This window comes from Canis aureus, chromosome 18 (assembly GCF_053574225.1).
Source record: "Canis aureus isolate CA01 chromosome 18, VMU_Caureus_v.1.0, whole genome shotgun sequence".
NCBI classification, from domain to species: domain Eukaryota; kingdom Metazoa; phylum Chordata; class Mammalia; order Carnivora; family Canidae; genus Canis; species Canis aureus.
Genome location: NC_135628.1, coordinates 57,727,061 through 57,749,914, shown reverse-complemented (window position 1 = coordinate 57,749,914; position 22,854 = coordinate 57,727,061). Strand labels below are relative to the sequence as shown.

General features: G+C 42.2%; 1 protein-coding gene across 2 annotated transcripts in view; it reads right to left on the bottom strand.

The window, feature by feature from the left end:
- The window catches only part of EXOC4 (exocyst complex component 4), a 747,424-nt gene that overhangs the window by 20,155 nt on the left and 704,415 nt on the right, over positions 1-22,854 (bottom strand). Inside the window, exon 18 of one of the 2 annotated variants that reach the window (XM_077857385.1) lies at positions 10,906-11,119. The exons of the other annotated variant lie outside the window; for it this stretch is intronic. Coding sequence (XP_077713511.1) covers positions 10,921-11,119 — 199 coding nt within the window. The 3' untranslated portion in view covers positions 10,906-10,920. Of the gene's footprint in view, positions 1-10,905; positions 11,120-22,854 lie in introns of those variants that run through there. 2 annotated transcript variants of the gene reach the window in all.

The following is a 22,854-nucleotide window of genomic DNA, read 5'->3' as shown; positions in this document are numbered from 1 at the left end:
TGCTACGTTCAGAATCAGTGTCTCCTAACTCCAGTGCTTTCGAAAATGGAATGAACTTCCACATGTGGCTCTGTCAGCAAGCAGGATGAGGCCAACGGGTTCTTCTCCTGTGGCCCCTGGAAAATGCTGCTCTGCGTGATACCAGGATCAGCAGAGGAAACTCAAAGAGAGAAAGATGGCCCAGGGGATGACCTGGGGTTACCCATGAGTCAGGAGAGTTCTGAGCAAGCCAACTCTGCCCAGACCTCAAGTTGCTGATCTAGTCAGTAGACCATGCTCCAGCACTATGAGGCCAGTGCTGCTCAGCAAGGTTATCCCAAATACCGTGCCTCAAATTAGCATTACTGCATCAACTGCAGACACTAAGCAGGAAAAAAGAATGGGGAAGAAACCGGTAAGCCTTGGGTCTGTCCCTTCTACAGTGAGACTGTTTGGGCCAGTTTCCTGCCTCCTCTCTCACTTCCTTCTCAACAGTCTGAATTTGGGGGCCTAAAGCACTTGGGTGGCTCAGTGGTTGAGCATCTGCCTTCATCTCAGGGCATGACTCCAGGGGTCCTGGGATCGAGTCCCGCATCAGCACACCCCCCTCCCCCGTGGGGGAGCCTGCTTCTCCCTCTGCTTATGTCTCTGCCGCTCTCTGTGTGTCTCTCATAAACAAATAAAATCTTTTAAAAAAATAAAAAAATAAATTTGGGGGCCCAGGGAAGAATACACCTGCGCCCCCAAACTTCCTACCTGTTATAGTTCAAAATCCAAGGATCCGACAGAATGAGGCCATGCTGGGAGATGTTACCTGCTACTTACAGGCCACAATGGAACTGCTATGCCTGGAGGACCCTGATGTACCCAACCAGGCAGGTGGTGGTGTCCCTCCAATGCAGGCTTATACTTCTGCTTTACTGGGGAGCATTTCTAGTGTTTTTGAAGAGAAACATTTCAAGTGAGGTGGTGAAACAAACACTGGTTTGTGACCTAAATGTTTTTTGCAAATGTTTTCTCAGGCTAGGGGTGCGCGTGTTTACAAACCATTTGGGCAGCACACCTGAAGTGATGTTTCAGAAATAACTTGCTTGGGGGGGAAATCGCAATGCTATCAAGTGCAGCCAGGATGTCATCAAGAAAATGCCCTGTGTCCCTTTATATTCCATGTGACAGTGTAGACATGTGGTGACATCTCACGTGCATCTATTGCAGTTCTTGCCCTGTCACTCACTAGCTAACCAGTGATCGTGACCACAGCCCTTAATTCCACGGTACCTCAGTTTCCACATCTGGAAGCATACATGGGTTAGACCATCTGAACACCATCCCAGCCCATGAAGGAGACTGAAGTGATTATTTCCATTTTCCAAGAAAAGACACTGACGCTTTGGAGAGATGAGTCCTCAGGTCAAATAGCTCATCAGTGGGAGAGCTTCCCATCCACAAAGCCCTAACTTTTCTATCACACCACACAGGCTCGTGACCATTTTTCTGGCTTCCTGGGTGCCTCTGTGCCAAACCATGGTGTACCTGGTCATAGATGGCCCACATTTGTTATTTGTCCTCTCACTTTCATTTCTTCCCCACCATGTATTTGTGTCACTCAGTCTGTGCTGGAGAAAAAAATGCTTTTGACAAGAGCATTGAGCGCCCTGGGAATGCAGTCGATGCAGCTTTATTTCAGCACGTATTCAGTTGAAAGTAATAGTGGCTCCATTGTAGTAAAAGAGCTTTATTGTGCTTTGTAATGAAGACACAAAGCACTTAGTTGAAATCACAGTCTTTTAAACTCATCTGCTTGATGCTCTACCATAGAGATGCAGACACAAGGGAATTCAAAGGGAATTCTACAAAATGATTCCCTCAAAGTAGCCATAGCTCTGAGTGGGAACCTCGGCTTTGCCCAGGCACTACCTCTCGGGTCAGTTTCTCATCTTTTCTCTTTTCCTCACTATGTTTACGGCAGGCATTCTCTGATCCCTCTGGATGCTTATTCTACTTGTGAGGACTGACAGACTTCCCCCCAGAGCTCCATTACACATTACATGATCTCAATCAGGGTTTACAAATCTTGTCCTACCTACCTCTATGCCCGCACGTGCACACACACACACACACACACACACATACACACGCGTGCACACCAGCATACAAGGCTGCTCGCTCAGTGGGAGGAAAGGGAAATGAGGATTTTCAAGCCTTTAAATAAAGATTATAACTGTTGTTGGGCTGTACAAAGATACAGAGTAATTAAAAAGCTCTTCAAAGAATGGAGTAAGTACATTAAATCCAGTTAAATAATTTTTCAGAAACACTGCAAGATACACTTCTTGCTGTTTCATTCTCTTACAATGAACTGAAGGAAGAATATCTCATTCTCCAAATGGAACTTTATGGAGTTTCAGTAAGCCCCCTCAGCACTTATCTGAATCTTTAATTAGTTCTATAATATACTGATGATATCAAGCCTAATTAAATTTATATAGATAAGGCGCAATGAAATTCTAACCAAGTGAGCTGGAAAGCATATATTAAATAGTAAATTTAATGGTTCAAGCTGATAACTACAATTTTCTATCAAAAAATTAAATTCAATTTACATGTTGTATTCAAATTGATTTTGAGTGTGCAAATTATTGGAAAAATCTCTTGACTATATCAGTAAAATTGCTAATCCAGTCTGTTTAAATATCAGTTATTAATGTCTGCATTTGCAAATAAGCCACACACATTTGCATTTTTACTGCACATAGTAAAAAATTATCTAAACCTTATGCCATTTTATTAAGAATACTAAGTGATTTTTCTTTTAGCTTCATACATAAATTAAAGAGCCAAAGAAATGACTATTGGGTCTAAAGAAGAGAGAGTCAGCAATTCAATACATAGCAAAGTAGAGATGATACATATATTTTGCTGACTAAAGCAGTTTATGTTACTCTTTGGGAACAGCAATTATGATGGGGAAACCCTTTCTTATTTAGAATCAACTGGAATGGAACCATACACAAGTATCTGATGCCATAATCACAGAGAGAGGTGGACATACACACATTCGGTGGTGTTTGCCATCAGTTTTGGGAGAAGGGAAACACATGGTTGTGTTTATCAGAGAGAAAGGTACACACCAGATGATCACACTTCAGCCAAGAAATATGCTTGGGAAGCAATATTAAATATTCACTTGATTAGTCAAAGACAAGGCCCAACTATCATGCAAGACGATCAATAATAGTGCCATTCTTGGTTTTTAGGGGTGACTGGCTACCATTTAGAATCATCGGCATTAAATATGCATCTTTTTCTTTGCTGACATACAAGAACATTGAAGATGTTATGAATACTATTAATTGAGCTTCAGTGACCTCAGTATTAGCTGCATATTTGTAAAACTTTGTGCATTGATTACTTGGGACCAGCCATTATCTGCTTTCCCTAAAACATACCCTTATTACTCTTGAATTCCACTGGTTAGAAAGCCATCTTTGAAATGAACAAGTATTTTTTAAATATCTATTATATGTCACGTGCTTGCATTATGGAAGATACAAATATATGGCAATAAGTCAGAGAACAGAAAAATGAGCGTCAAGCAGAGTAGTCGAGCATTCTAGGAAAGGGGTGGTAGTGCGATGCATTTTGGAGAGTGGGAAGTTTAAGTAAGAACAGTCAGAACAAAGGCATGGAGTCACATGTAAGAAGCACTGTGAGATCAGTGGGAATAGAAGTTTCTGGAATAAACAATGAGAAGAAGCTGGCCAGTTCAGAAAGGACAGTTAATTGGATCATTTTTATCCAAGCGTATAGAGTTTGGGCTGGATAATCTACAAAAAAGTTGCTCTAAGGATTGAGCAACAAATTAATTTAAGAGAAACAGTATCACAAAGGATGGCTGATACTGGAAAGGTATAAATACCAGCTGAAGGATTGTTGCTTTATTCCAAATGTGGGAGGGCAGTGATGGTGGAAACAGTACGACATGAGAGGAACCTAGAACCTTCTGGAGGAAGGAAGAGTCAATAAGTCTTTGTGTTTAACTGGATACAAGTGGTTGACAAGACTGATGAATGAGGGTGTCAGAAACTTCTGTAACATAAAATCTACAGTTAAGAAACTAAGGTTCAGATTTGGCAGACCTTGAGTCTGTTTTATGGAGAACCAAACTCAGGGTGAATGAACCTGTTAGTCTGTTACTAATATTTGAAAACTTGGAGGAAGAGTTGCTTGGACTTGATAAAGATTATAAAAGGGAGTTGGGAGCCAGTGATTTTCCAGATTTCCCTCCTGAATGGAGAATGCTCTTAGGTTTAGAAGTGGAAACTTGTTTTATGAGAGAATAAGGTGGACTCTTTCCAAATGTAAACTTTTCTACAAAGTGAAAGCCTGTGTATTATGACATTGTCCTCCCCGTTCCCCCACCCCCATGGCTGTTCGTTCTGTTGGGGAAGCCCGGCCCAACCAGTCTGAAGAGCTGGGGACTGGTGGTCAGTTCTGAACGGGGAACTAGAATGGAGGGCCGCAAAGAGGGAATCACTCAGGCCTGGCAAGATTATTATCATTTCGGCATTAGTGTGATTGCCTATTCTCATCGTTAGCTTTTGTGAATGTACCAAGGGCAAGAGGGCTAATACAGAGGGTCAAAGAAAAGAGACAGGGACCCTCACAGCACCTTTTGCAAATTGAGTAAAACCATGACTGCCTTGCCAGCAAAAAATGAAATCGACATAAACATAGATTTCGCATAAACAATTTTAGGGTTTATGGATCGACCGGACCCCCCTGAAGCTCCATTATGCACTCCGTGTTAGGAATACATGGTTTAGACTCTAAATATCACACACCGACACTGCCCCCCCCCAATATACATATAAGTATCTGTGTCTTTGTATAGAGAGACTCATCTTTTCTACATGAACACATACCACACTTACAGGTGTGTGCGTGCACATCTACCTACTAATAAAGCTGCACATAGCTCTCTTTCACCCACTTGTGATTCTGATTAGTCAGGATCTCTCTTCAGATCAGACAGAAAGCAGGAGAGTGGGGCAATTTAAGGTGGGCAGGTCTTTCCACGTTGCAGGCAGGAAATGAAAGAAGTAACCTCCGTATCACCAGAAGTAGGAACTCAGGTTCTGAGATTTACTGGTACAGACACACACACATGCATATCTGTCCACAGGCCCTTTGAGCGCTTTGAGACTGCTGGGGTCAGCAGATGTTCACCTTCATTCCCAGGGCCCTCACCCAGAGCCAGTCAAATCTGAGGAGGGAGCTGGTTCAAACTTATAGCCCAGGGAGCTTCCAAGAGCCCCTCATTATTCCTGAAGCTAAGGTACAGAGATGGGAAGCGTCCCATGGTGTGCCTGCCCCATGTGGTCCAGACCTCCCACTACCACCTGAAAAGATGAGGATAGGGGGCCACGGAGGACAGCCATGGGGCATAAGGTAAGAAACAGGGGAAAAAGTCTAAGAGCGGTGTGAATATACTAAAAGGAAGAGATAGGGATCTCTGGGTGGCGCAGTGGTTTAGCGCCTGCCTTTGGCCCAGGGCACGATCCTGGAGACCCAGGATCGAATCCCACGTCGGGCTCCCGGTGCATGGAGCCTGCTTCTCCCTCTGCCTGTGTCTCTGCCTCTCTTTCTCTCTCTCTGTGACTAACATAAATAAATAAAAAATTAAAAAAAAAATAAATAAATAAAAGGAAGAGATAGGGAGAACTAAGGAATCAGAAAGAAGTAGAAGAGGATAAAATAACATTTTGCAGGTGATTTCTCAAAAGAGATGAATTTACCCACCCAATTCAGCTCAGCCTTCTAAGATAATCTAGAAGACACATAAGACAAATGAGAGAGGCCAACAACTCCTAAACAGCTGACTACATGCAGTGGCTCTCAAAGAGCATAAATATAAGTATAGATGCCTAGAGTATCGACACAGCAGTTGGGAAAAATATTTTTATTCTGGCAACATGTTATATGCCCTGGAATTAATAAAGGCTTGAGTCTTTTTATGTGTTCCCTCGACCACCATGGGGGAGTCTCAGGCTTCTCCATCTGGGGCTGCATGCTGAAACCCGAAATCTGATGTGCAAAAGTGCAGCAATGCCCATCCGCCTGGTGCAGGTGCCTCTCAGCTGGATGAGTTCAGACAGGGCCCGGCTGCCAGCTAAGCCCATTCTTACACAATCAACACGCGATTCTTGAGCCTCTTGCCTCCCAGACCTGCCTCAGAAAGATGTGATGTCTACCCCACTGCACAGTCCGCAGAGGGTGAAAGAGGCCGATACTGCACCAGATTTTGTTCCTGTGTTGACTTTTTAAAAAGGAAACAGTAGAAAAACAAGCTACTATATTGGTGCCCTGTGCTTCAGAGTGCTAGGCATTTGGAAAAGATCTCCCTACAGAGGGTTCAGAGTCAGGATGCTAAACAGTGAGATGCTGAGGACGACGATGCTATAACTGGAATACCGGCATGAAAAATATGTGCTTTTTCAAGAACTTCTGGGCCACAGTTGGGGGACTATAATAAGTTGGAAAAAGTCACGGGAAGTCTTTAGTTCGTCGTGTCATGGCATTCCGCTCAACGAACTGTTTGAACCTCAGAGCAACCGCTCTGAGGCCATTCAGAGAAGAAATGCAGGGAGGAAGCTGGCATGACGATGTCTCCACTCGGGACTAAGCCCATGAGGAGGAACGGGGACAACTCACTTCTGAATCGTGCCTAAAACACTCTTGGCAAAGGGTATGAAGCCATGGATGCTGCAGCCATGGGAAGACTTCTATCTCGCTGTCTTGGTGAAGGATGGGAAGGGTGCAAAGTCTAACACCGGGCCCTGGTCTTGATTGATGGGGGTTGGAACTAATTGAGATGATACATTTGAACTTCTCTGAGTCTGTCTTGCTAAGGAAATTCAATTATTATTGAATTAAAATCCTATAACATATTTTATCCATCATCTCATGCTTTTTGATTATCTGAGCCTGATTTCTTTTTATAATTCAAAGTGTTTCAGTGAAGAAATGAAGTGACCGTGGTCTCCTTCTGTGAAGGATCCATTCTACTGAAATCCCCTTTCAATGGAGCTCCCTAGGATTCAGCTCAGGGCACTGTGGGGGCGGCTCTGCAGTCTTTGACTGAGAAAACTTGGTCAAAAGCATGGATATCTTCACCCTTTGGTCTTTACCCTTGCTGCTTTTCATCTCTCCTCTTGTCACTATATTCATGCTTCAAATGAGAATCAAATTCTTCTGCCTTGCCTAATTTGACTCACTTTTTCCATAACACTAGGTGACTATCAAACACATAAAACTCGGGGAACCAAGTGCTACATATCCCTCTTGCATGTTACTATAGGAAGAGTCAGCAATTACCCATCCTCCTTGTATTTATACTACTTGCAGTTTTGTTTAAGCCTTGAAACCACCCTACAGTGTAAGCAAACCACTTCCATTTTCAGAGCTAACTACAGCATTGCAAGGTCTGGAAACTACTGCAGGTTATGCAGCTTCTAGTAAGTGGTAGGGCTGGGATCGAAACCTGGGCTTTGCATTTTGTTTCCACTTTGCCAAGTTGCAAAACATGGAAGTTTTGAGAAGAGGCACAAGATCCTTCTCTCTCTATAGAATCTGTATGCTGTTGTAAAACTATAGATTACCTAAAGGCATGAAGGATCTTTTAGGACCTGTAAATTTTACAAAGCTATTTAATCAAAGAAAAACTCGACTTAGCAGCTCTGAGGATCTTGATTTGATACATAGGTCAGAAAGAAGGGATCTGTATTTCTAGATCTCAGGGGAGGATTACTGAACAAGGCCACCAGACAGTCACGGTGGTCTTTCTCCCTCTGAATTATGTCTGTAATTGAACTACAGAGACAACAACTTTTCCTTGGTGGGTCTACTGCTATGAAATCTTATCAAGTAAGAGAGAGATGAGGTACCAGTTGTCACGCCTAAGTCTTAGGTTCATGCTGGAATACAAGTTGCTATTTCCAGGGACCTTCCAACCAAGTGAAGTCAGCTGAAGAGCTGTTAAGGCAGCAGTCCATTTCTATTGCTAATCATTGGTTTAGAGGAGGGTGTGTGATATAGTTTGGGCCCCCCCCCCCAAAAAAAAAAACATGAGAGGAGGTCTACAGCAATGTTTCCTTGAGACAAAACCAAAGCACAAGGAGAGAAACTGTCTTTTCCCGCTGGATGTTTTTGTGATGCTTGTCAGTGTAGGAAGCAGCCTGGGACCACTGAGGGGACTGTGGGGCATGAAGCCAATAGACTTTGAGGAAGGAACAGCAGAGAGCGGGCAAGATAAAATGCATATATACAATGGAGTATTATTCAGCCACAAAAAGGAATGAAGTCCCACCATTTGCAATGACATGGATGGAGCTAGAGAGGTTAATGCTAAGTGAAATATGTCAGCCAAAGATGAATACCATATGATTTCACTCACATGTGGAATTTAAGAAACAAAGCAAATGAACAAAGAGAAAAAAAAAGTTGGAGACAAACCAAGAAACAGACTCTTAGCTACAGAGAACAAATTGATGGTTCCCAGAGGGGTGGGGGGTAGGGGGATCTGTGACATAGGTGATGGGGATTAAGGAGGGCATTAATCATGATGAGCACTGAGTCATGAAACGCTGCTCTCTATAATTTAAGTAATTAACTACCTAGACCACTATATTGACTTCCACTAATCTCTTGCTTGCCCTCGCTTTTTAAGAGGAAGCCATTAATGACCCCTCCTTTTTTTTTTTTTTAATGACCCTTTTGTAAACTTTTCTTACTCCCTCTCTGGTCCACAAGCCACCTTCTATTGGGCCCCTTTTCCTTCCACTGGCTTCCATTTTCTCTCTCAGCTACATTTTAGTTTTGCCTGGGCTGTCCTACAAACACAACTGGGTCCCTCCTGCTTTGCTGCATGACGAATGGTGAAAACAGCATTTACACCAGTGTGCATACCATGCTGCTCCACGCCACACCTGGTACTGTGTGAGGAGTACATTTCCTTCAGTCATAAGCACTGAGCCTCCTCAAGAGCAGGCTTCTGGAAGTCTGCTTTGATTTCGGACCGTGAATCTCTTGTAGTTTCCCCTCCCCCTACAAATTTCAGATTGGTTTTTCTTTTTTTCTTGCATCCTTTAGATTTATCATAGCTTAAGGTTTTATTTTATTTATTTATTTATTTATTTATTTATTTATTTATTTATTTATTTATTTATTTATTTAATTTTTAATTCTTATTCATACTATCCATCTTCTTGAGGCTTTCCCTTCCCAGAGCCCTTTTCCAGAGGGTATTGTATCCCATCACCACAAACTGGACTGGTTCTTCTCCATGCCAGCTTCAGGGCTGCCCTTTCACTGAGTGGGATCAGATGTTTTTTAGACATAATGTTTTCTAATTTTTTGGTTTATTTACTTGTTTTGCTTGAATACATCCTCAGTTCCCCAGGAAGAAGAGCATGAGAAGTAAACTTTCTGAATCCTTTTAATTCTAAAAATGTCTTCATCTTGCCCTCAGTATGGCTGATACACCCTGGACATACGTTTCTAGGTTGAAATCGTACTTCCTCGGAGCTGGGAAGCAGGTATCACTTCATTACTTCCTAGTACTAAGTGCTATTGATCACAAGCCTGACGCCACTGACTTGTTTCTCTACCTCTCTCACTGAAGCTAAAAGCTAAAAGAACTTTACTTTGGGCATTCTGATAATTCACAAGGCTGTCTTTAGGTCAGGCTTTTTTTTTCATGCACTGCACTGGGCTCCCAGTAGACTCTTCTACTGTGAAGACATGTGCCCTTAGTTTTAGAAAAGTGTTTCTACCAATTTGGCAGTCCTTTCCCTTGCCTTTCATTTTCTCGTCTCTTTTCCTATGACTCCAATTAGTCGGATGCTAGCCCTTTAAAGACAGGTTGGCTTGTGTTCCTAAAAAGCCTCTCCTCTTGGTGGGAGTGAGTGTGAAGTAGGTAATGCTGAAAGTGCTAACAGGTAAGTTTGTTTCTCTTTAGGATTAGCAGGTGGGGTGCCAACTGTCAGGTGGGAAGCCTCTTTCTCTGATGACACTTGAAGTGGGTTTGTTCTGAAGCTGCAACAGCCATACCAGATGCCCCAGCTGTCCCTAAATATTTCTGAAGGTGGCTCTTTCAGGAAAAAAATTCCAGATGCTGGCATTTTGAAAGGCTAAATAAAACAGTGCTGTTATGACATTTTCACATTAATAAAATTGTCATTAACCCCTCTTTTCCGTTTCTCTTGGCATTCCGATTTTTGACTGTTGATTATAAACCTGCAACTTCTCCAAAGCACTCATTGCACATTCTAGCCAGAGGTTTTCCCCACCAGTTTATCCATTAACTGTATCCCATCTTCTTTCCAGCTTCCAGATGTCTGCTGGCTACTTTTGTTCCCCTCCTATTCTTTCTCAGCTATGGATTTATTTCTCTCTGGAAATACAGTTGTGAGGCCTGCCATCGCGAGTCCTATATATTATTTAAACCTCACAAGCTTTGAAAAATATTGGACATGATGCAAAATGTTTTAACATAACTTTTAACGCATGGCACGGAAATTTGGTGTATGGTCAGGGAGAGCATAGTATTGCTGATTGTGAGCACCTAAGCAGGCACAGGGCAAGGAGCAAGTGGACCAAGCTGTCCATTGTGCTTGGAGAAGTTTCAAATTATCATCAACTCCAGAGACGAGTAAAGAAGAGAGATGCTGGGCTCTAACTTGTTGACCCTTAAAGATGTAGGGCTCTTGGAGTCCCCAGGTCCAGTCTCATTGAGAGGCCCAGCTGCTTCTGCAGGTAGCAAGGTGACTATCACCCTCCCTTCACCAGCAAAGCCACCCAGCTCAGGGCTGGGCTGGTCCCAGCTGGTGTCATCGCTATGAGGGTGGTAATGAGCAGTGGCAGTAAAGGGTGTCAGATGGCTCAGAGCCTGGGGTGGTGAGCAGCTTCTGCACCTTGATGTGGCATGGAGAGGTGCCAATCAGTCCCATTAGCAGCAGGAAGACAGTGGCAGAGGCAACAGCTTGTTTGTGATGGTGATGACAGCAGCAATAGTGACGACAGGCTGGCAGCTGCCACCGATACCAGAGTGGCAGCCACTGGACAATGACAGCAGCTACAACTGCAGGAGAAAATGGTGATAGGCTTAGGGCAACACACATCTACCACGTTAATATAATATATTGAAAATCACTCAGAATACTGCTTTCTGAGTAACGTGGTTGTAAGAAAAGACCTCGTGCTCCTTAAAGACGCCTATGACAAGGTGGCCTCCTTCGAGCACCAAGGTCAGAGAACCTTCTAAAGAGACTTTGTCACCATCTCTGTATCACTGATTCTGCATTTCAGCTTGCGAGGGGGGTTCATTTGTTTCTAAAAAGGCTAGTATTTCTAGAGGGCTGTACTTTTTGTTGTCATCAGGTGGCAATAACGAGTCATCATTTATAATCCCAGAAGGTGTGGATTACTGGGGAGATCAGACACTTAGAATTTTAAATCAGGACTTTGTAACTAAAGTCACTGTCTACTTATTAAAACAAGCCAAACTGAGAAATTTGGGAGCAAGTGAAAACTCGGAAGAGGAAAAAAAAATCTTTCTTGCAAATACAAAACAATAGAATTCCTTACATTTCTTTAGCTATTCTTGACTTGATATATCTATAATGGAGTCTTAGATTCTTTCTCTTTCATTAGATGCATCTACTTTAACTTTGGGATTTTCTTGAGCAGCCTTCTGCAGCATGGCTCCTTTCCTGTAATAAGAAAGTCTTCCTCCAGCTGGGATGGAAGTGTTTGTCAGATTTCCAACTAGTAATACCCATCACTAGCCTCCCACGTGCAATTTTCTCTTTGTCTAGCTGGAAGTTCTGTCGTCCTAATTAGCTCCACAATCAACTCCTAATAATGATTTTTAAAAATCATCAGGAGCACTAAAAGTGTCCCCTTACGTCCAGAGGCAGTGTCTGTCCTCAACCACAGACAGTGATTCCCTTTTGGGGGCAGGAGAAGGAGAAGAGGGAAGGAGGGAGAGAGGGAGAATGAGAGAGGGGATAGAGGGCAGAGAGGGAGAGAGACAAGCTCCCTATCATTCTTTACCACTATTCTCAGTTTTAGGTCTTATTCGGTTTTTAAAAACAGCTTTATTGGGGTATAATTCACATACCATATAATTCACCTACTTCAAGTGTACAATTCAATGGCTTTTATCATCTTTATAGATAATGCGCAACCATCACCATAGCCGAATTTAGAACACTTTCATCACCTCAAAAAGAAACCCTGTACCTTTTGGCTACCACGCCCCCATCCCCCCTGCTTGCCACTCAGCCCTGGGCAACTACTAACCTACTTTCTGTTTCTATGGATTTCTCTATTCTGGACTTTTATATGAATGGAATTATATAGTATATGATCTTTTGTGACTGTCTTTTTCCACTGAGCATAATGTTTGCAAGATTCACTCATGCACTGCAATCTTTTTTAGCCAAATAATAATCCATTGTGTGGATATACCACATTTGTTTATCCCTTCATCCCGTGATGGACATATGGATTGCTTCCACCTTTTGGTTATTATCCATAATAATGCTATTTATGTACAGGTTTCTGCATGGACATGTTTTCATTTCTTTTGGGTATAGAACCAGGAGTGAATCTTATGAGGTTTTAATGTCCTTTCATATCTTAATCCTCTCCGTTTTGTTATCCCACTGTATTGTTCTCATTACTGAGCCCACCCTGCTACGTCATGTACAGGCACAAACTGGATCTTCATCTTTGAAGTTCCAGTAATGGTAGCTGTCAAGTATGTTCAGTAAATGTGATGTATGAATGGATGACCCCTTGCCAGTCTGTCATAACCACTTAGAGCAACCGATTTCTTTAGGAAATGCTTTAGATATTGAAATCGTTTAAATTATATGCTTTTGTGCTTAAATGTGGCTCTACTCATTAAGGAAATCAGTGTAAGAAGCTCCCAATGGTACATGGTTCCAAAGATGTGTAAGAGCCTAAAAAAAGGCTGTTTTAAAAGGTCCACCAAGGTGCTAATGTGAAATGGAAGCTTAATGGATACAAAGGAAATATCAAGCCACATATTTGGGATGAGACTGTTATTCCTGACATAAGAAAATATGTTCTTACCATTGGATGATCATGCCTTGGTCTAGACAAGGAACACCCATTGGATGATCATGCCTTGGTCTAGACAAGGAACACCCATTGGATGATCATGCTTTGGTCTAGACAAAGATTACCCACTGGATGATCATGCCTTGGTCTAGACAGGTCTTCTGCTTCCTATGATCAAACTAAGAAAACCATCCAAGTAGGCGGCCTGTACTGGGGTTTGGCTTCCTCCTGCTCCCTCCTGATGGCTTAGAAAAACCACTTTGGGGTTTAGGAATCCTCGCATGTCTACTCACTATTTAGTATAGTATTTATATTTATGGCAAGGTAGCTGAGAATGTTCTCTCAAGGCAGATGGCAGGTGTCTAAATCTGAATAGATTCCTTTCAGGGAGGAAGTAAGAATCTGTTTTTTTGTGAGTGACCCCAACACTAAACTTTTGCTCCCTTCAAGCTGGTCACAGGTATACAGATTCTCCCTGTCTACCCAGCACTTTAAGGGTGTTTCTCTAAGTCATCGTCATGAACTTGGGCTCAGGAAAAGAACTCGTATGAACATTTTTCTGCGGGAAAATGTTAATCGGAAGCAGCAGATTAGTACCAGAGTTAGCACTCAACAAGGCAGTGTCAACATTCCGACTCCAATCCTGGGCAATTGCACTGTGTCTACTGGTACGAGAGTCCAGCCACCCACCACATTGGTGCTGCCCTAAGAAATCCCGGTTCTCCTACTAAGGATCTGACTTCCTGCGCCTTTGCAACAGGAGAAGTCTCCCCCTCCAGTCTCTCCCTCTCACATAATCACAGCTCTTATATTTTGTTTTGACTTAGAGTTTAGTAGAATTCAGATAGTAATTGTGTTATCATTTCTACTTTAATTTGCTTAAGAAAAAAAAGATTCAAATTGATGTGGGCAGAGCAGATATTTATAGCTAAAAGAGAACATGGCAATACCAATATCAAAAGCTAATAAAACTAATAGTCTTCCTATATTTACTTAATAAGGTTAGGAGTATGTGCAGATAGTGAACAGAAGGCATAATTATTATCACACAGTAATTTCTGTTTATAAAGAAGTGTCTAGCAGCAATATTCTTCTAGTCTTGGAGAAGGCAAACATGGAGGCCGGGGTTAACAAGACACCCCTAGAGTTGTGAAAGAAACTGGGGGGAGAGGTTTAAACCAGTCGAAGGAGATGATGTTCCTTTTCCTGAGATTGCCTGCCACTGCCCTAGGACAGCACTGTGTGTCGGGGCGGGGCGGGGCAGGGGTTTGGGGAGATGTGAACCCTGTGAAAGACGACATCAGCCTATGGGAGGTACTGAGTCTTGGGGAGGGGGAGGGGGAGTCCTGACCAAGGAGACGGAAAATCTGAGTTCTAGTCCTACCAGGATCATTCCTTGGCCAGTGACTCCAATCTCCCGAGCCAGTTTCCAGCCTGCTGAAGGGGACAAATGACACCATCTCAAAGTCCTAGATAATGAAGACTTTCAAGGTTTCTGCAAAGACTATATGATGTAAGTAATCTGAGAGCCAATGGAAAGACTCCTCTGAATCAAATTTTTAACTCAATTCTGCCTTCTGCTTTCTCCTTTTGCCAGTCTTAAGGAGACTATAGTAAGTTTTTGCTCTTTCTCTCCTCATACTGCCTCCCATCCCCACTCACTGGGTTTCAGGGAGGGCATGAGGAGGGAGCTGGCCTTGTTTTCTTTTCCTCCTCAGTGTGCCAGAGAGGGGTTCAACTAATTCACATTGGTGGAAACCTCCAGCTTCACAGGAGGATCATAAATACAGAAATGCAGATTACTATTATTTCTGATAATTCAGCACCTACTGTTAATCAAAGTGACAGAGGGCAAGTGAATATATATATTTTTAAGTCTTCTCTTGAGATTCCTAACTCTGGGAAATGAACAAGGGGTGGTGGAAAGGGAGGTGGGCGGGGGGTGGGGGTGACTGGGTGACGGGCACTGAGGGGGGCACTGGACGGGATGAGCACTGGGGGTTATGCTATATGTTGTCAAATTGAACTCCAATAAAAATAAATAAATAAATACATAAATAAATAAATAAATAAATAAATATCTTCTCTTTTAACCCTTTGATTACAGTCACCTTGGAACTTTATTTTTGTAGGAGCCCCTCTAACCCTTGAGATATCCGTTCATCATATTCAGGGTTACAAAACAATTCTTCCTTGGATCCAACTAAATTGGAAACTACAAGCTACTGTAGTAACCGAGCTCATGATTTCTTAAAGGTACAGTTTAAGGAGGGCAGCTGCACCCAAAAATTAGACTTTGGGAAGTTCTCTCTCTTTAATTGCTTTTGGTTCTGGACAAAGTGACCTTTTCTCTGTCTGTAATATCCTTCTCCTCTAAATTTATCTCACCTCTTTCAAAGTACAGCTCAAAACTGCATTTTTTCTCTATTCCAATCCACTCTGAATAGTGTCCTACAGCACTTCCATCTAGCTCTTTCCATAAAATGATTTTTAAGTGTCTCTCTCCTTTTGGAACATAATAAACTTGGTACTTTACTGCCTCTGCCACTGATTTATTATATTTTATTCATTCAGCACACTGTTATTGGGTGTAGGTGTTACATTGCGTTTTTGTTTTTCCAGGCTCCATCCCACTTCTTTTGGTAACGGAAGCTTTCCTTTTTTCTGGAACACTTGCTATGAGGTCAGGGTTGGACCCATCAACTCTTCACAACAGGTGAGGATACATGATGTGGACTGTTCAATCAGAACGCCCCTTCTCCCTGGCTATAGCAATTGGCTCAGAGATGGAGAGGGCCATCAGAGTCTCTCCATGAGATTTGCTGTATAAATTTTGGAAAGGAGGTTTCTTTCCCTAAGATTTCCTGCTACAAGTATGATGTTAGCTTGAGGCTACTATTTTTGCCACATGGGGAGATAAGCTATATAATAATAAAGCCAAGCAAGAGCTTGAGAAGAAAGAAAAAAAAGCAGGAGCTTGATTGGAAAGAAAAAAAAAAAAAAAAAAAGGCTGAGTCCTGTTCATATGGTTTGAATCCTTGGATAAAACTATGTCTCAAATCAGTCATCCCTTGGAATATCCCAGTGTCATGATTCAATAAATTCTCTTTTTTGGCATAAGGTCATTTGGATTTGGTTTCTGTTCCTTGCAACTGAAATAATCCTGACAAATACCTTGGATGCCTACTGTACCAGGCATGGAGCATCTAATCTGCAGCCTCAAGTTCAGATATAGTGGTAGCTAAATCCCAAAGATAACCCCTAATGAACCATGCTTCCATTATTCATGCCTTTATGTAGTCCTCTCCTACACTAAATGTGGGCTAGCCCAGTGACTTGCTTTAACTAACAGAATGTGGTAGAAATGATACTGTGCCAGTCCTGTGTCCAAGCCTTTAGAAAGGCCTGGCAGCTTCTACTTGCATGCATTTGGGAGCCCTAAGTCATCATGTACAATGTATGACTATCCTGATGGAGAAACCACATGCAAGAGTTGTGTGGAAGGTAGAATCTCTGAGACTAAAGGAAGAGAGAAAGAGAGGAACCTAGCCATCTGAACAACCCAGCTGAGCCGAGGCTTCCAGCTGTCCCCACTGGTCACCTAAGACAAGACATCTTGGATGTTTCAGGTCCAGCTGCCATCATATTATGGCCACGTGAGACACCACCAGACAATCCAGCAGACTTGTACGGGTGAGCCCCAGTCAATCTGCTAAATCAATAGAACTAATGTCATGGTTGCTGTATTGGTACTAAATTTGGGGATGATTCATTAAACAGCAATAGATACTGGAAACATATGCACAGAACTGATAATTATGTTTTCACAGCTATGGGAGCCAAGCCTCAAGGCATGCAAACCAGGTGATTTTCCTTTCTCCTTAAAATATTAAAATTTCTTTTTTTTTTAAATCTTTTTTTTTTAAAAAAGATTTTATTTATTTATTCATGACAGACACAGAGAGAGAGGCAGAGACACAGGCAGAGGGAGAAGCGGGCTCCATGCTGGGAGCCTGACATGGGACTCGATCCCGGGACTCCAGGATCAAGCCCTGGGCCAAAGGCAGGCGCCAAACCGCTGAGCCACCCAGGGATCCCAAAATATTAAAATTTCTTGATGGATATTTAGGTATACTATAGAATTAGCTGAGATAAAGAGATACGACATAACTTTATATAAAAACTTCAATATTGATAAGTAATAATCAAATTAAAGTTGAAATGAAAACTTTAATAGTAATGAGTAATAATGTAAAACCAAGCTTTGTTGAGGACGGAAAGAATTAAAGGCTAAAACTTACTCAATTCACTAGGTTTTACCATGTATGTATATAATAATCAAGGTTGTAAGTTGCAGAGAAGGACTTATTGAAGGGACACTGGGTAATTCATAGGGGAGCCAGGAGGACAGGAGAATCAGACTGGAGAAGTGAGCAGGAATAAACAAAGGCAGCAGTTGACATCATGACACCAGAATCACCCTAGAATCACTCTGCACAGACAGCCTCATGAAGACACCACCACTGCTGCTAAACACAGAACACCATGTTTTGCTCGCTGGCTATGCCATGGCCACTCTGTTGCCACTACCCCAGGTAACTGGAAGGTGCCACCGCTGCTGATGCCATCTCCTATGATTCTCCATTACCCCTGAACTCGGAGTCCCTAGCTCCTTGATTAATCTGGAGGAGGTGCATCTGATTGGCCTGCTATAGGCTGGGTCCCCATATAGGAAGTAAGCCCCGACATTGTGTTATTATGATGGTGGATGGGCTCTGTCTCCCTCCAAGGCCATGTTGTGGGGGAATTCTCTACACACCGAAGGAGATTTGGAAGCTAAGTGGTCAAACAATGACAAATGTCAATCATAAATCACTCCTTTTATTTTTCTTTTAAAATGACTAGGTTTGGGGTGCTTGAGTATGGCTTAGTCCGTTGGGCATCTGACTCTTGATTTCAGCTTGGGTCGTGAGATTGAGCCCTGAGTTGGGCTCTGTGCCTGCTTGGAATTCTCATGTCTCTCTCTCCCTGTGCTCCTCCCCTCCCAATTTTGCTCTCTCTCGCTAAATAAATAAGTAAAATATTTAAAATGACTGGGTTTTCTATTCATACAAAAACACCTATCTTCTTGCTTTCCCCTGCTTTCTGAATATTTAAAATTCACTAAAAAACCACAGTAGTATCTTAAACGCTCTTTAAGGGCAATTTCATTTCATTAGTCATTGTATTACCACCATATGTAGGTGTTCTGATACTTGGGGAATTAGGGTTTATGCTTGGCAGTGACCGCCCTCTCCCTGTGCTGTCTGGTCCAGCCTTCCTCCCTGACCTGGACACTCTCTAAGACCTCTGTGTAAAAGTTCCCAGGGGCCCTACACCCCTTCCTGCTTCGGTTGAGCCTAACAATAACTGTGATCATTCCTAGACAGGCATTAGATGCTGTGCCAAAATCTTTTCTGATAATCTTTTTGGCCTCCTTTTGTTTATTCCTGCAGACCTACAAAACATCTTTCAATTTCTTGCAGGGAAGATAAAAAATTGTTACCCCTCCTTGAAGCCCTTTTAACAAGGAACACCCTATCATCACCATTTAATAGAGTCTATAAAAATCACTGAGGCTGTGGTATATCTTCTTGAAATACTAATGCATTACATTGTCATGAGCTGTATAGAACAATAGCTAAAATGCAGATAGATCTGGCTTTGAATCATAGTTCTGTCAGTTGCTAGTTGTGTAGACCCTGGGTTACTTAATCTTTCAGACTCAATTTTCCCGTTTGTAGAATGAAAATGCTAATACCTAAGCACACTAGGTTATTATAAGGATTAAATAAGATAATGTGTGTACATCACATACGTAGAGTGCCTTGCACAAAGTATGTGCTCAATACATAGCGGTTATTGGTAATAATGTTAACAACAGTAGAATAAAAAAAATTAAAGCTATTTATTGTTACTACCTTGTCTTACCTCTATGTGGAAAACTGAAACACTATGACAGAATTACAGCGGTATAAAAACTCCACTGTGCAGGATGGGAAGAAAATAAGGGGTTATAGTTGTAATCAGAGATTCTGACTTAAATTGAGATATCATATTGCCATCAGTTTTTAAAAGAAAGAGTAAACATAATGACATAGTGCTAAAACTATACTAAATGCAGTAGTGTTGTTTGATGATGGATGGGATCTTCCAGTCTCAGGGGCAAACATCACGAACACCAATTATCACTGCAGTGAAAAAGCTCAGAAGTCCCCAGTTAGTATGATTTTCCATACAGAAGAATTATCTAATAGACAACCAATTAATAAATGAGATAAATAATAAGACACTCCACTCTTACTGCCCTTCTATTTGATTCTAAATATAAATGACAGATTGAAGAGAGAGATTAATATTGGAAAGGGAAAAACTTACTGTTCTAAGTAAGGGACAGCTTGATCCAGGAGATTAAGCAAGCCTTTGAAGTTAGGATTTATGACAGCTCACTGATCAGGAATGGACAAGACATTAGAACACAAAATCTTAATATTCATATTATAGGAGTTAAAAGGAAATATGAGCATGTATAGTTCACATTTTTAGGGGTGAGCCAGCTTTGGGGCTAACGGCAAGATACCTACCTGTAATAATATATCATGCTGGCTAGCATAGGGTCCTCACTACTCCATCTGCTTGGGTAAGGATCTCTTTTAAGATAGCTGTCAAAAGGATATTTCTCTCTTATTCTGCAGGTGAGCTAACAAAGGGGTCAGTATCATCCAAGCAGATCCATGCAGGTCCTAATGAAAAAAAAAAAAAAAAAAAAAGGACCCCAGGAAAGGAGCTGCAGATTTGATTGGAAATTTTTCTTCCTTCCTTTCTTTCTTTTAATTTAAAAAAGGGAAAAGTGCTATTAGAGGCTCTTTGGCTTCGGGGCCCGTAATTTAAACATATGCTATTGGTGAGAAGAAACCTCAGAATGCCTGAGAGCACATTCTTTCCTTCTGCACCACAAACAGTAAATATTTAAGGCTCATTAGAGAAACTGGCAAATAGCTAATAGCCAATAGCTACAAAACTTAACTAAGGCAATCAGCTCCCTGGCAGACATATGCTTCCCTTGTTCAAATGTTAGTTATGTGTCATTATCATTTCAATACTTTCATCCCCGGAGAACTAGGAAACCAAGAAAAGAAAAAGGCAAAATTTCTGAAAACTGAAAAATAAAAATGCTCCTATGCTATATAATTAAAGTTAACAAAAGAAACAGACCCACTGCCACGTACATGGAGCAGAGAGAAGCTGAAACTTCAGATGACTGATTTATCACAGCAAGTAATTACTTTCTGTTTTTCACAAACATTTGAAACCTATTATTACTTTCACAGCAGCACACATCAACAGAAGACTGTCACCTAAGGGAGAAATGGGGGAACTGGGCTGTAATTAATTTCTGGCCGAACCTATCCACGAAGACTTTAATGTTGTCAATAAAGTGCTCCAGCCACTAAAAGCCCCCAACTTCTCCCCTCCCTCTTTGGTGGTCCTCAGCGCCCCCAAAATGTTCATCAGAATCTTTGTGGAAGAGAATGCTGCAAGGAGAAGGAGATGGGGTGCAACTGCCTGTGGCAGAGGGGAGGTCATGGCTCTACTCCTTCCCCTGACCCAGGTATTGAGAGAGAGAGAGAGAAAGATGGGTTGGTCACTCATGAGCTGGCCTCTCCTACCCCCCCAATTTGTTCTTGCTCCTCATTAGGCTCCATCTGCAATTGACCAAAATAGGAGGTGGGCAGTTCTTTGGCAGAATTTAAACATGTAGATGCCAGGCAGTGGAAATCATTACGGCAGCAACCGAAGCCTAGATCTTTAAAGGTTAGAACACAAAGATTAAGAGTGCCTCCAGGAAAAAGTGAAATGGCTGATCTGAATAAAACCTTTCCATCAACCGGAAAACCACAGCGCGGCAAAGGAGATGAAGAGCTACAGCAGATGTGACATTTATATTTTTGAGCACCTACATGTTTATTTTTTGAATTACCATTCAGAGCCTTATAGGACCTTTATAGGTCAGGCAAAAGCAGTAGCCAGCTTCTGTCTGTCTTACCCTCCAGGAGGTGTGGTGTGCAAATGCCACAACAGCAAGCTTGACTGGAAGAAACTGGCCTCTGCAACTCATGCCTTCATTCATTCATATACACAAATGCGTTCATTTGTCCGTTCAGTCACCAAATATTAAAAGTGCAGGTACTGTGTATCTCAGAAATCTTTATGGTACCTTTATGGAATTAGATTGAAGTTTATTTGTTACCTTTCAAAAACCTTCCTGTAATAGTCTTATCTGAGAGCTGGTAGTCAAGGTGGCGCTCTGGACCTCTGAGCCCCATCTCTAGCTCTACCTCGTGCAAACTCTGGGTGAGTCATATCTACAGTTGATCTTCTACTTGGAGCCTTATTTTTATTTTTTATTTATTTAGTTATTTATTTTTAAGATTTATTTACTTGATGTACAGAGAGAGAAAGAGAGCGCACAAGCAAGGAGAGCTGCAGGCAGAGGGAGAGGGGGAAAGAGACTCCCCGCCAAGCAGGGAGCCCAGGATCATGACCTAAGCCAAAGGCAGATGCTCAACCGGCTGAGCCACCCAGGTGTTTCCAGAGCCTTATTTTTAGACAAGGAAACTTCAGCTAAGAGAGCTGAAGGGACTTGCCCAAGTTTATACCATAATCATGGACTGAATCTGTTTATTGGCCACTTTCTAGATCAGTCAAGTACTGGTTAGTTCATCCCAAAACTTCCAAGAACACAGCTTGACCCTGCCTCAAAACAGTCCTCACTGTTGTTGTCACAGTCCTCATCGTTGTCATCATCATGATTATGGTGACTGCCCTGAGGGGTGATGTTAATGACTCCACTAAATCCAGAACAGGGCTTTCAGGCAGGTTTTACTTTCACTGCCTAGAGTGGGAGGAAGAAGGATTATGGGGACTAAAGGAGAATAAGGGGCTGAGAGAGAAACAGCCTAATGTGAGACTCAAAGGACATGAGGGTAGGCCAGTATTTCTCTAAGAGCGTCCAAGAACCATCTGCATCAGGCTCGTCTGGGCACTTGTTTGTTTTTTTCATTTTTAAAAAAGATTTTATTTATTCATGAGAGACACAGAGGGAGAGACAGAGACATAGGCAGAGGGAGAAGCAGGCTCCACGCAGGGAGCCTGACCTGGGATTCCATCCCAGGACCCCAGGATCAAACCCTGAGTCAAAGGCAGACGCCCAACCACTAAGCCACCCAGGTGTCTCCTGGGCACTTGTAAAGTAAGCTTAGATTCTTGCTCCCTACCTTCCCCCCACCCACCTTCTAGATCTGAATTTTTAGGGATGGAGTCAAAGAATTCCATTTTTTAAAAAAGTCCCATATCAAATTCTTATACCATCTAGCCTTTGAGAACCACTTGGTTACTGTGCTTGGTGTTTTAAGAATACACATGTATGCGCCTGGGATCAATGATAGAGTTTACCTGTGATATGATCATGTGCTAGTTCTAATTTATGGTATGGTTCTCAGAGAGTATTCTTTTTCTTTCTTTTTTTTTTTTTTTTTTTTAAGATTTACTTATTTGAGAGAGAGAGAGAGAGAGAGAGAGATTGCAAGCACATGTGTGGGGAGAGAGGGAAAGATCTCAAGAGGACTGCCCGCTGAGCAAGGAACATGATGGGATGTGGGGCTCCATCTCACGACCCGGAGATTG